The sequence below is a fragment of the Mus musculus genome, chromosome 14 (assembly GCF_000001635.26).
Source record: "Mus musculus strain C57BL/6J chromosome 14, GRCm38.p6 C57BL/6J".
Classification (NCBI taxonomy): Eukaryota; Metazoa; Chordata; class Mammalia; order Rodentia; family Muridae; genus Mus; species Mus musculus.
Genome location: NC_000080.6, coordinates 69,577,371 through 69,590,133, shown reverse-complemented (window position 1 = coordinate 69,590,133; position 12,763 = coordinate 69,577,371). Strand labels below are relative to the sequence as shown.

Sequence of the window (12,763 nt, the reverse complement as noted above, 5' to 3'; positions counted from 1 at the left end):
ACCCTATTCCTCCTGCTTGCTCTTGTTCTCAGCTAGTTTTCTCTTCTTTTATACTGCATTAGAGCCAAACCTAGGGAATGGTGCTACTCATAGTGGGCTGGATGTCACTACATCAACTAACAGTCAAGATAAACTCCCATAGACATGCCAGCCTGATCTAGGCAATTCCACAGCTGATACTCTCTCTTGGTGATTCTCAGTTGTGGCAAGTTGAGATTTGAAATCAAGCAGTGGGCTGGAGAGATGGCTCCACTGTTAAAGGCTGGGCTCACAATCCAAACCAACCAGCACAGTGGTATTTTACATCCATGTTAGTAATAGTAATGAGATTAGAAATTTTCTAAAAGTAAAGCCTTTAAGCTTAGTGCCCTGTTAAGCTTTTCTTGTCACTTGGGATGAGAGAATTGCTATGAAAGAATCATCTTGATTAGATTGCCCTGTGGCCCTGTCTTTGAAAGAGCGATTGTCTTACTGTGGAAGGCGAGTCGCACCATCTCTGGGCAGGTGGTTCTGGGCTGCATGCAAAAGCCAGCCGAGCGTGAGCCAGGGAGCAAGTCAGTCAGTAAGCAGCATTTCCCCAACGGTTCTGCTTCAGTTCTTGCCCTGACTTCCCGCAGAGGTGGACTGTGACCTGGAGGTGTACGCTAAAATAAATTCTTTAATCTCCAAAGTTGCTTTTGGTCATCGTGTCTTTCACAGCAACAGAAAACACACCAGAACACTTAGAACTTCAGACTGGATTAAGGTGGAATTCATATTGCCACTGGAAAACCCAAGGGAACAGCAAGAGCCCACTGGGAATTTCTTAGAAAGAATATGGTGAAAGTTGGCTCCAAACAAGGAGCCAGAAAGGTATTTACTGTTACTATCTATGGAGAGTGACCGAGAACAAAATCAACCCAGTCAAGAACAAATTAAAAAATTAATTTGAGGCTAGTCAGGCTTGCAACCTGAAAGACAGTCTTGAAAACTGGATCTGAGACTTTCCAAAATGGTGGCTGTATGGATAGCTTTGCTGACAGGAAAACTGGAAACCACACTACTTGTTAAAAATTATGATTGATTCTGGAAAAAGCCAAGCTGTCTTGCAGAAAAGGTTTTGGGGGCTAACTTGGTGTCCATGCAGTTTGGTGGAAGAAGTCTGTTGTATTGGCCAGCCCAAGTTAACCATGTTTCAGATAACTGTTGCTCAGTTCAAAGGTTCACTCTCAAGTGGCTAAGATCTGGTGAACCATGGCCTCCCAATGCCATGTTAAGTGCTCAAACCAATGCTATTTCATTTTGATTTTCATTGACAATACAATTATTAAAAAAAAACAAAAACCTATGGAGGCTGGAAAGATGGCTCAGCAGTTAAGAGCACTGACTGCTCTTCCAGAGATCCTGAGTTCAATTCCCAGCAACCACATGTTAGTTCAAAACTATCTGTAATGGGATTTGATGTGTCTTCTGGTGTGTTTGAAGACAGTGACTGTATACTCACATATATAAAATAAATCTTTTTAAAATTAAGAACTTTTTGTCTACGTGTGTGTGTGCGTGCCACATTGTCACACATGTGCAGTGCCCATGAAGGTCATAGGAGGGCATGAGATTGCCTGGAGTTATAGACAATTGTGGGTGCTGGGAAGTGAACTCAAAATGCTTTGCAAAAGCAGCTAACACTCTTAACTACTGAGTCATCTCTCAAGCCCCCAGTCATTTCTTTATCTATATGTAAATAGGTACTTCAAAATGAAAACCTTACTTTTGTGTGTGAATGCACACATGTGGCCATGTGTGGGAAGGGCAGGGATCAACTCCCATGTAGTTCCTCAGATGCTGTCTAGCTTGGTTTTTGAGGTGGAATCTCGGCTGGCTGGCCCAGGGATCCCCCTGTCTCTGCAGGCTGTGCTAGGAGTACAAGCATGTGCCACAGCGGGTGGCTTTTCACATGGGTTCTGGGTTTCAAACTCAGCTCCTCGCGCCTGCACGGCAAGAGCTTCACCCCTTGAGCCCCCTCCAGACCACAGTGACCTTATAAGCAGCTGCCTCGGTTAGGCCCCTAGAGGCCTAACAGTGCGAGCTGGTTAAGTCCTGTTCCCAGGGAAGCTCCTGGTTTCTGTGCTATCGGTCGGACTTGGTGCCCACAGCCCTCAGTCTTTTCTTGCTGCAAGCTCAACATAACAAAACCAAAGCGTGTAGACGCAGCTTAGTTTGCTGAATTTAGACTCGAATTCAGCCAGTCATTCTAACAAGATTCAGAATTCGCAGCGGAGTCTATTTAAATCGCAAGGAGAAAAGCACACAGGGGCTCTGGTTCCCTGGATGACAGTTATTTTCAGCATCCATCCATGCCTAAATGTGTGACAGCAGCCTGCCTAACCTGGAAAGTAGACACACGGGTGCTTCCCAAAACATTACTTAGTTTAAAAGACATCTATCACTTAAAAACAAACAAACAAACAAACAAAATTTAAAGGTACTCCCTTAGATTTGTAATCCCTAACTGTAAAACATCTCAGGCACACAGCATTCTCCCAGGCTGTTCACACTGCGTATCACGCAGAGCTGTGTTTCTCAACCTGTGGTCCCGACCCCCTTGGAGGGGTGAATGACCTTTCCATAGGGGTCGCCTAAGACTATATCCATATCAGATATTTACATTATGGCACATAACAGTAGCAAAATTACAGTTATGAAACCATAACAAAAATGACTTTTCTGGTTGGGGGTGGGGTTCACCACATGAGGAACTGTATCAAGGGTCGCAGCATCAGGAAGGTTGAGAACCACCGACCTAGAGGGAAACTCAACACTGGAGAAAAACGGAGCACTGAAGTATGTGAAATGCTTTAAGTAGAGGCAGTTTTGCTGCATTGCACGTTATCTATCACACACGACTCCCGAGTGGAGATGGTGTGCTTTTTAAAGCTCAGAAAACACATTTGCCTTTTTAGTGTCTTACTGACACGTGCTTCTCATAAGGAACACTATTCCATGTAGACCTGAGTTAAAATGAGTGTCTGCTTAAGGCTGGTTACACTGCAGTGCGTGGGGTCGGTAACAATGGACAGTGACCTACCTTAAGGTGGTCAAGCGGAGACCAATGACACTGGCCTTAAGCTGCCAGCTTCTCCATCACCTATGCCTGAGGTGGGAGCTCAGCTAAAGCCAGAGGTTTAGGTATGAAATGTGCACAGCCCGAAGGGTGTGGCTCTAGGTTTTCCTTTTTCTATCAAGATGTTTCAAGACTGATGTGTGGTTACTTCCCATCTGGGTACTGAACAGCAGCTCGGGACAGCAGCTTGTTTCCCTTGTAGCAGCAGCTCGTTCTCACAGGCAGAGTTTGAACCGGCAATGTCCCCGTGGGCTTCTGTGTTAGAGACGAGGCCCCTGACTCTGTGTTAGGGGAGGCAGAGGAACTGTGAGATGGGGCTTAAGCAGGATGTTCTCAGGTCACTAGGGTGTGCCCTTGAAGGGGAGTGTGCCCCCACCCCTTGCTCTTGGCTGAGAAGCAGTGGTTCTGTGCTCGCCCTGGTTCTTGCCATACTGTGCTGTCTCAGCACTGGACCTAAACAGGGCCCAAAAACACCTCTGAAGGACACCTCTGAAACCGTGATAAAGGTAACCTTTTCTCTTTGTAAGCTGATTATCTCAGAATTTGTTGTAGTAACAGGAAGCCAATACAACAACAGCCAGCAAATTTTTCTATAAAGGGACATTTGTAAATATTTCAGATCTTATAAGGCCAGGAAGTCTCTGTTTTTTGTTTTTCTTGGTAGGAATTAGATTGCAACCTGCCTTGAAATCTTTATGCTTTTGCCTCAGCCTCCCCATGCTGGGATTACTTTTTTTTTTTTTTTTCTTGAGATGGTAGTAGCTGGAAATTTCCTATGTAGATCAGGCTGGCCTTTAAACTCACAGAGGTCTATCTGCCTGTCCCTGCCTCACAAGGGATTAACAGTGTGCATGCCAAGTCCTGCTAAAGCAATCCTTTCAGAAGTTGAAAATAATGTTCTTAGCTCAAAGGCTAAGATCTGCAGTGGTTATTAGGTCTTGCTCCAGGAGCTATCGGATAATCGCCGGCGGTGTGGCCCTGGGAACCCTAGCCAGGGGACTGCTTTGAAGATTAAGGCTGGTCCTTGCAGCAGGGACCGGTTACAGGCTGAGAGCTGAGTGCCTGCTTGTTCCCATTCTGGCCCCACACTGCAAGCGCAGGACGAGATAAGCATCTTCTCTACCTAAAGCAGAGGAAGGACATCTTAAAGAAGGTAGGCAGATTTCAGCAGGTTCTTATACTGGCTTTCGCTTGCCTTGGCTGTAAAGGCAGATGCCCCAAACTCCAGGTGGTGTTTACACATTTTCAGATGATGGGGCCTTGCCATTCCTTCTGCCTGGCATTGGGAGAGAGGTTCAAATAAAGTCTAACACCACCTTTCCTCTTCATCAGACAGTTCACAGGTCTCTCTCTCTCTCTCTCTCTCTCTCTCTCTCTCTCACACACACACACACACACACACACACACACACACACAGAGAGACAGAGACAAAGAGAGAGAGACAGACAGACACAGGCACAGAGAGATGCACACACACGCCGGCTCAGAAATTCAAGGGAAAGACGTCAGCATGGTGACAGCTAGGACTCTAATGACCAGCTCACCTGTGGCAGGATTAAAGCTGCTGGTGGCTTCAGAAACTGACCCTCTCAAATTTACAGAATATTTATACCAGTGCATGTCTCCTGGAGCATGATCCGCACAGAGGCTAATGTCATGCCCCTAACTTCCACTGGTGTCTTTCATCTACAATGGTCATGTTGAAGAGATGAGGAACTTGGGTTTCTTTCATAAATGTGAAGTCTTAAGTGGCCAATGTGACATGCGCCACATCTTCTCTCTCTAAGGGTGACAGGGCTTTGGAGTCGCAGTTCTTCTCTCTCAGTTTTGAATAAGCAGCTGAAGGTTCTCCAAATACCCGTCTACTGCCAACTACTTCAACTTACGTGCTATGGAGGTAGGAAGTATGTGCGTCACCATCACTACCAAGACAAAACGACCCCCATGTGCAGGGATCCCCACATTTCTGACATAAATCAACAGCATAAGAACAAACGAGCAAGTGGACGAATGAACGAATGAATGAGCGTAGCTCCCACTAGCCTCGCATGTCCCTGGTTGTCCTTTTCAGGTTTCTGTTTAAAATGTCAAGTCTGTTTTCAACGTGTGCATTTATTTCTTATTTTAAATTCAGGCTCTTCCACGGTGTGGGCTTACAGTGGCATTGCCAACGACAGCTGCAACCACAGCGTGACAACAAGGACTGTCAAGCAATGTGTGGGGTGTCCTGAAGAAAAACAGTGAAGAGATCTGAACAGTGGGACGACAGCTCAGAAGAGGAAGAGCCTGGAGCAGCTAGCTCAACAGCACAGACCTTCGGCTCAGAGGCGCTGGGCACCTGTAGGGCACACTCAGCTCTCTCTCAGACCACTGGACCAGGGGAACTTTAAGAACTTTCTGGTTTAAAAACAAACAAACAAAACAAATGAGCACTCAAACAAACCCCAAGGCTGCTCTGAGAGGGCCACAGAGATTCTCAGCACAGGACAAGCGCGGCTGCTTTGCAGGTGTGTGCTTGTCTGCGGCAGAGCGTGGCTCGCCTCTGGAGCTCTCATCACTGACCACTCTTCAGTGTCACCTCCCTGTGCCACCATCTTGTTGATTTTTCCTATGAAAGACTAAAGTCTTACATCTGTCAAGAAAACACCGATGGTGATGGACCTGAGCAGCAAATAAAACCAAACGCCTCCCTTCTAGGTTGAGGTGTTTGGAGAGGAAAGAGGGTCTAACTCACGGCTTGGTTCTGTCCCAGGACACTCTGAAGTGCCACCCATGCTGATGGGAACCTGCCACTGTCCCCTTGGCACTGCATTCAAGTGCGTGTGCTGAAAGTGCTGATGTGTGGCAGAGTGAACTTCCTATTCCCACCCCTCCTGTTAAAGCTGTGTTCACAATGGTAGTCCCTCCAGACAGCAGGGCTTACAATCAGAGGGTTTTTGTAACAGAAAGGAAAGGGGCAAACAAAACCGTCTGAGCATACAAGAAACCCTGAGGTGAAAATGGCTTTTCCTGTAGAGTCTTCTTCAGGCTGACGCAGTGTCTGTCACAAGGGCCCAGGGCCCTTCTGGGAGGGCAGGCCTTCCTCCATCCACAGAGAGCCAGTGCGGGGCGCCCTGCGGTGGATGCGCCGCAGCCGCAGCAGGTAGAGAAGGATGGACAGAAGGACGACCAGGAAGCAACCGGAGAACAGATAGTGGTTGTAGACGAAGGACACGCCCCGCCAGTGCGCGTGGCCAGCTCGGAACACCTCCTGCCGGATGTCTCTGTGGCACAGAGACAAACAGAAACGACAGTGAGGAGGGTGCCAGGCAAGGTCTGCTGTTCCCAGCTTTCCTTACATTGAGACCAGGGGATGGCAAGCCCAAAGTGGGTTCCCTGTCAACTACGTTGTTAACACTCAGACAATGACATATGGAAGCATGTCCTTAAGACATTAGCGTTATCATTTCATCAACACACACTTGATAAATGTAGGTCCCAGGGTTTTGTTCTTACAAGGAAGTTAATGGGGCAAACACATTCATGTGGAAATTTGTGTAATCAGTAACGGCTCTAAACAAAAATTCTAAACAGAATTTTTGGAGCTGACCCAAGTTAGAATAGTAGATAAATAAGGTTTTAAATGTGGTCATCTGAGCTAGGTCTGAGAACTTGAATAAAGAAAGCTGTATGTCTTTATGTGACCAAGTGTGGACTGGAATCTAGTATCTCCTTTGGTCATGAATCTACACAGACAATGCCACAGTCTTAAAAGTATTAGCGGACACTTGGGTGCTAAGGACGATGACTGGTGCTTTGGGCCCACTCTGAAGGCCGACGCCTCAGCTGTCAGTCATCACCACGCTGAAGGAACAGACAAGATGGTTCTGCTACCAGACATCGCAAGACAGTGCATTCATAATGATGTACCCCTACATCACAAGTCTGTCTGCTACCACAGTGTCACAGATGTGCTCAATACAATGGTTTCTTTTGCAATCCTAGATACTATACTATCACAGAAGGAGCCCGAAGCCATAAGGATCACCACTAAATGGACCCTTCTGCGGGGGTGAGGGGACAGACAAATGGGACATAGGGTGGCACCACAGAGAGTTGTTATGTTGTGGGAGAAAAGGAAGCCCCTGGGGAGGGAGATGGAGAAGACCCAAGTTAACTAACCCAAGTTAACTAACCCAAGTTAGCTAACCCAAGTTAGTTAGTCTGGCTAGCCTCACAGCTCTGACGCATCCACAGAATACAGCCACCAGGAGGCAGCGCGCTCCAGAGAACCATGCCTGTGCCTCTCCCAATCCTACCTCAAGGGCAGGAAGCGGGTCCGGTAAAGGATGGCCCCCAGGGTCCACTGTACTTCCTTGTCATACACCTGCAAGGCCGTCTTCAGGTTTTTGTAGGTGACAGGAAAGGAGAAGCCTTTGTGGAACACCTCGAACATCCAGGCTGATTTGAAACACTGATACCTACGGGTGCCAAGCACAGACACGGGTCGGCCAGGCACCAGACAGACTGTGCCCAGCTTGCAGCAGGCCAGCTCTGAGAAGGCGGCACATGTGGCTGCTACGTGATTATTGAGCTCAGGCTGTCGCCCTGCAGAGAGGGCCGTTTACCTGTCGGGTCTGACTAGCCTGAAACAGCACCACTGAATTGCTTCTGTGGGATGCCTCCCTCCACATGCCTTCAGCACGCCATCACTTACTGATCAAACGCTGCCGCGTTCCAGCTCCTGGAGACCCCAGCCTCTTTATGACAGAAGGTAAACGCAGGAGGATCCTTTCGGCTGAGCCTCAATGTTTATTAGAGCCCCTCCCCCTTTTACGAAGTGCTGGACTAAGTAAGTGATTAATCATAGTAATAAACGATAAGACTCTGTCACTGCCCGAGTGTCAAACAAAGGGATCTTATAAACCATATCATTAATGTCCTGGGGAGTCAGGCGGGGGGCGGGGACAGGGAAACTGAAAGGGGCGGCATCCCATACAACTCTGATGTTCAGAGCAAACAGGGACAAAGATTTCAAAACTGAGCAGAAAACCCATAACGTGTCCCACTTGAAAGAGGCTAAGGGTAGAGAAGGACAGAGGATAAAGAGGGTCACCCGGCAGATTAGGACTCGAGTGTCTACTACTTACTTCAGTCGATGGAGGTCGGCATGAGAGGCATAGAGTCCTCGGTCAAAGCGTTCCCGCAGGATCGACCACTTTGTTGCACAGTAATCCTGAAAACAGTTTCACCCCAAATAAACCATCCCTTATTAAAGCTTATTAAAATGGCTTTTCCACTTACAAATGTCTTACCAAGTTCATATTCATAACAGGCACAGGAAACACACAAGCAGCGCGATGTCTGTGCAGTCAACTTGAGCCTGGGCTCTGTGAGTCCCTGGAGACCAAACTGTGCTTGCCGTTTACCTGGGAATCCTCCCACCAACAACCTCCCCGGACCGTTTAGTTCTCCCATTGCCACGGCACCAGAATAAACTCTGCCAAAGTGAAACTGGTTTTGGCCTATTCAAACTGAGTCCTTGGGTTTGGAGCAGATTTAGCACACGAGGAGGACGGTGACGGAAAAGTCACTTGGGAGTCACGTTAACTGCTCACACCCACTAACACTGTCCTCGGAAGGGCGCTGACCTCCCAACATGACTCAACATGACTCCTCCCCTCTCTGCTGGGTGAAGAAGCTGGCGCCCAGAGAGATGCTGTGACAGGGAGCACGAGGGGATGCGCTTGGCCTGAGGCAAGGGGGAGGGAAAACATCAGGAATGGAGAAGCAGGGGGGGGGGGCGGAGCAGAGAGACAGAGACAGAGACAGACAGAGAGAGAGACAGAGACAGACACACACACAGAGAGAGAGAGAGAGAGAGGTTGGGGGTTCACAGTGTGAGGCCATGCTGCTCGCCATGCTGACAGGACACTGAGCCAGGGTGACAGGCTGAGACCAGTGGAATTCAGCCTGTGAAACGGCCGAAGACTTTAACTAGTACAGCAAGGTGGCTGCATGAAAGCTTCAGACTGAACACCCCAGGACAGCATGCGGGTGAGCCCCAGGGACACCAAACACAGAGGACCTGTTGGACAGCGCCTGGTGAGACAGTGAGAGTAGAGCAGGAATAGGCCTGAGGAGTAGTCATGAGAGAAACTACCGATGCTTACAGGGGTGGGAGGGGGCATCAGAAAGAGAGAGAGGCAGAGGGTTCCGGACACTGCTCAGTGAGACAGCATTGCCCAGCATGTACGAGGCCCGGGACTCCATTCCCAGCACTATAAATAAAATCATACAAGAGCCATGCCTGGAGGAAGGGGACTGGATGGCTGGTAAATCAACTAAGATGGCACAAAACAGACAGACAGAGAAAACTGGATTTGTTTAGAATCATGAAACTCAATGGGTTAGGATCAGAGACTGAACGTCAGCAGCCAGATAACCACAGCACAGTTGGGACAATCGATGAATTGATGAACTTGAAGGGCAATGGGCTATGGCTGGAAGACAAGAACCAGTGAGGCTGATGACATTTGACAGAGCAAACCTCTGACAAAGAGGGAGAGCAGCGGGAACAAGATCATAGACGTGTCCTGGCTGCTATGGGGGGGTGGGCGGCTGCTGAAAGGATTTTGAGATGTGGCAACCAAAAGTCAACTCAAGACTCTGTTTTGTACACTCCTGGCGATAATACCATTAGTAGAGCTTAGACTTTCTTCTGTGACTGCTCCCCACAGGACAAGTGAAGGGAAAGGACATCCCAAGGATTCACTACAAATGTTTCCCTACAAGAAGACGGAGGCAGGACCTGCAGCCCGCATGGTCTCTGCACATTACCTTGGCAGCTTGAGTGAATCTAGCAGCATTGTAGTCTCCCCCCATTCGCAAGACATCCTCGGTGCAGTAGTAGAACTCAGAGAAGCCGTAGAATTCACTGTTCTGGAAGTGGATTGGAGGCTGGTAGACGCCATTGAGGGAAGTCTGGGTCTCATTGGTTTTGTTCATGAAAGGCTGCAGGGTCTCTCGACACAGGTCAAAGTCTCCTGTCCCCTGAAGGTACAGGGTCTGCCCGTTTTGCTGGATCTCATCTTTAATGTCCAGAGGCAAGCAGGGATCCAGTAGTGGAGCATCAGGAGTCAGACCAGTCTGTTTACCCAGGAGCCTGTGGCACAAAGAACCATTTACCATGAGACTCATGCCACATACACTGTGCTTTGGACAAGTGGCTGCAAACCAGTGTTCTCCTAACGTGGGTCCCACAGAATTGAGGGTGGGAATACAAAGGGTTCCAAACAAAGTTAGTAAAATTGTCATACAATTTTGTCCCTCTTGCAGAGATCCACAACTGCATACATAAATTAGCATGCTGAGTCCAGTTAAACAAGGAGTGAGATGACCTGACTTGACAGTGGAAGTGATGCTAGTATCGGATACTATGGACTCCCAGGTCTGCCTGTGTTGGGTCCTGTGGACTCCCAGGTCTGCCTGTGTTGGGTCCTGTGGACTCCCAGGTCTGCCTGTGTTGGGTCCTGTGGACTCCCAGGTCTGCCTGTGTTGGGTCCTGTGGACTCCCAGGTCTGCCTGTGTTGGGTCCTGTGGACTCCCAGGTCTGCCTGTGTTGGGTCCTGTGGACTCCCAGGTCTGCCTGTGTTGGGTCCTGTGGACTCCCAGGTCTGCCTGTGTTGGGTCCTGTGGACTCCCAGGTCTGCCTGTGTTGGGTCCTGTGGACTCCCAGGTCTGACTGTTAGGAGTTGAACCCTGATGGAGTCACTTGCCCTCACTGACAGTCTTTTCTAACAAGCCATGCATTCCTCCCATCAGGGTTACTCATAATATACTGGAGTTTAATCAACAATGGTCTTTGCCATAAAACTATTTACTTTAAAGAAATGAACTACCACTATAAGTGGCAAAGACAGGTATGCATTTCAAGGTTTAATTAATGCCATGCTTATAATTATCAGGAATTTTGAGCCGCTAAATGTGTGTCTCACACTACTGTTTCTGTGTTCTATGTCTAGCTTAGGAGTGCCACTGGACTATATTTTACAAAACTTTTAAAAAAAATTAATAATAAAACCCAATTAGTAAAACTCAGTAGTCAGAAGAAAGTGTTTAATAAATCTATGAAAGTAAGCTTCAAATTTATATTTCTATTTAAAAATTTTAAGACTTTTGTGAAAAATAACTATAACAAAAGGTTCTAGACACAAATTTAAAACAAAAAGCAACACCACGGGACTACCGCTGTTGTAATCAGAGAAGTTTGTACTTATGGATATGAACTTCGGATAAACTCATACCAAGTAGCTCCAACTTGGTTTTTATTAAGTTTTAGGCCCTCCCTGATTTATTAAGGTTAAATTGGTCAGGGCTGGAAAGATGATTCAGTGGTTAAGAACTGGTGGCTCTTCTAGAAGATCTAGGTTTGATTCCTAGCACCCACATGGAGGCTCACCTGTAACACCAGTTCCAGGGGATCTAGTGCCCACTTCTGGCCTCCATGGACACTGCTTGCATACAGTGTACAGGCATACATGTAGGCAAACACCCATACACATAAAAATAACTAATACAATTTTTGAAAATGATTAAATTGGCCAAGTAAATATACTATTGCTTAGCTCTAAAATGATCATTTCACCTTTAAAACATTCTATCAAAACAAACAAACCAGATACAGGAAGAGCAAGGTGTCTTACATACCCAGACTCTGTCCTTCTGATCCCAAGCCATTTGTCTGTTCTGATGGGCATACTTCAAATAAGTAACTGCTATACTGTGAAGCTTATTACTATATTCATTCATTTATTTATTGGAATTTTTTCAAGACAGGTTTTTCTCTGTGTATCCTGTCTGTCCAGAAACTCTCTTTGTGGACTAGCGTGGCCTCAAACTTACAGAGATCTGCCTGCCTCTGCCTCCTGAGTGCTGGGATTGAAGGTGTATATCGCCACTGCCTGGCTTTATTTTTTATTATTATTTTTTTAAAGACAGGGTCCTGCTATGTAGTACTGTGTGGTCTGAAACCATGCAGAGTAGGATAGCCTCAAACTCACAGAGGTCCTTGGCCTCCCACAGGGTAGAACTAAGGGCGTGTACCCCCGTGCCTAGCTAAACTCACAAGCGTCAATGTGACAGGAGTGATGCCCTTTCCCGCTTTTCTTTCACATATTTTTCTACACCAGAATTTCACAAAAACTCAGTTTTTTAAAGTTTCCTCTCATAAAAATGTGGAGTTTTTAGTTTTATTTAGGTTTGTTTTTTGAGTTAGGGTCTTAATAGGCCTCAAACTAACGATGTAATGATCTACAGGCATGTACCATCAGACCCAGCTTAAAAATATTTTATTATCCTAAAATTACTTCAAGGTATTTCTTTACTCTCAATCCCCTTTCACTGTGGTTCTCAGCGACAGTGCTCAGTATCTCTAGAACATTCCTTATTTGAGACTTTTTGAGGTCAAGGGCAGCGTCTGGTGTGAGCCTCGCGGGGGGTGGGGGTGGGGTGGGGGTGGGGTGGGGGGTGTGTCAGCAGTGTGTCGTCACTGTCTGTGCTTTTCCACACCTTTGCTCCCAGTCACTCAGGAGCAACTAAGTCGTCTAAGTGACAGTGAGGGTCCCCTCTATCAGATGGAGAGAGAAAATGCAAGCACATACACGGGTGGGACGGGGGCTGCT

At 47.3% G+C, this 12,763-nt stretch overlaps 1 protein-coding gene and 1 long non-coding RNA gene across 3 annotated transcripts in view; one reads left to right on the top strand and one right to left on the bottom strand.

Moving 5' to 3' along the window:
- Gm27177 overlaps window positions 1-8,594 on the top strand; it is a 58,931-nt gene extending 50,337 nt beyond the window's left edge. The window contains exons 4-5 of the long non-coding RNA XR_874768.3: window positions 4,889-7,854; window positions 8,416-8,594. This is a non-coding gene — a long non-coding RNA (predicted gene 27177). The remainder of the gene's footprint in view (window positions 1-4,888; window positions 7,855-8,415) is intronic.
- The window catches only part of Entpd4b (ectonucleoside triphosphate diphosphohydrolase 4B), a 29,540-nt gene continuing 21,970 nt past the window's right edge, over window positions 5,194-12,763 (bottom strand). For both annotated transcript variants that reach the window (NM_001359159.1, NM_001359160.1), the window contains exons 10-13: window positions 9,921-10,245; window positions 8,231-8,316; window positions 7,400-7,561; window positions 5,194-6,364 (exon numbers count right to left, since the gene is read on the bottom strand). In NM_001359159.1, coding sequence (NP_001346088.1) covers window positions 6,145-6,364; window positions 7,400-7,561; window positions 8,231-8,316; window positions 9,921-10,245 — 793 coding nt within the window. In that variant the 3' untranslated portion in view covers window positions 5,194-6,144. The remainder of the gene's footprint in view (window positions 6,365-7,399; window positions 7,562-8,230; window positions 8,317-9,920; window positions 10,246-12,763) is intronic.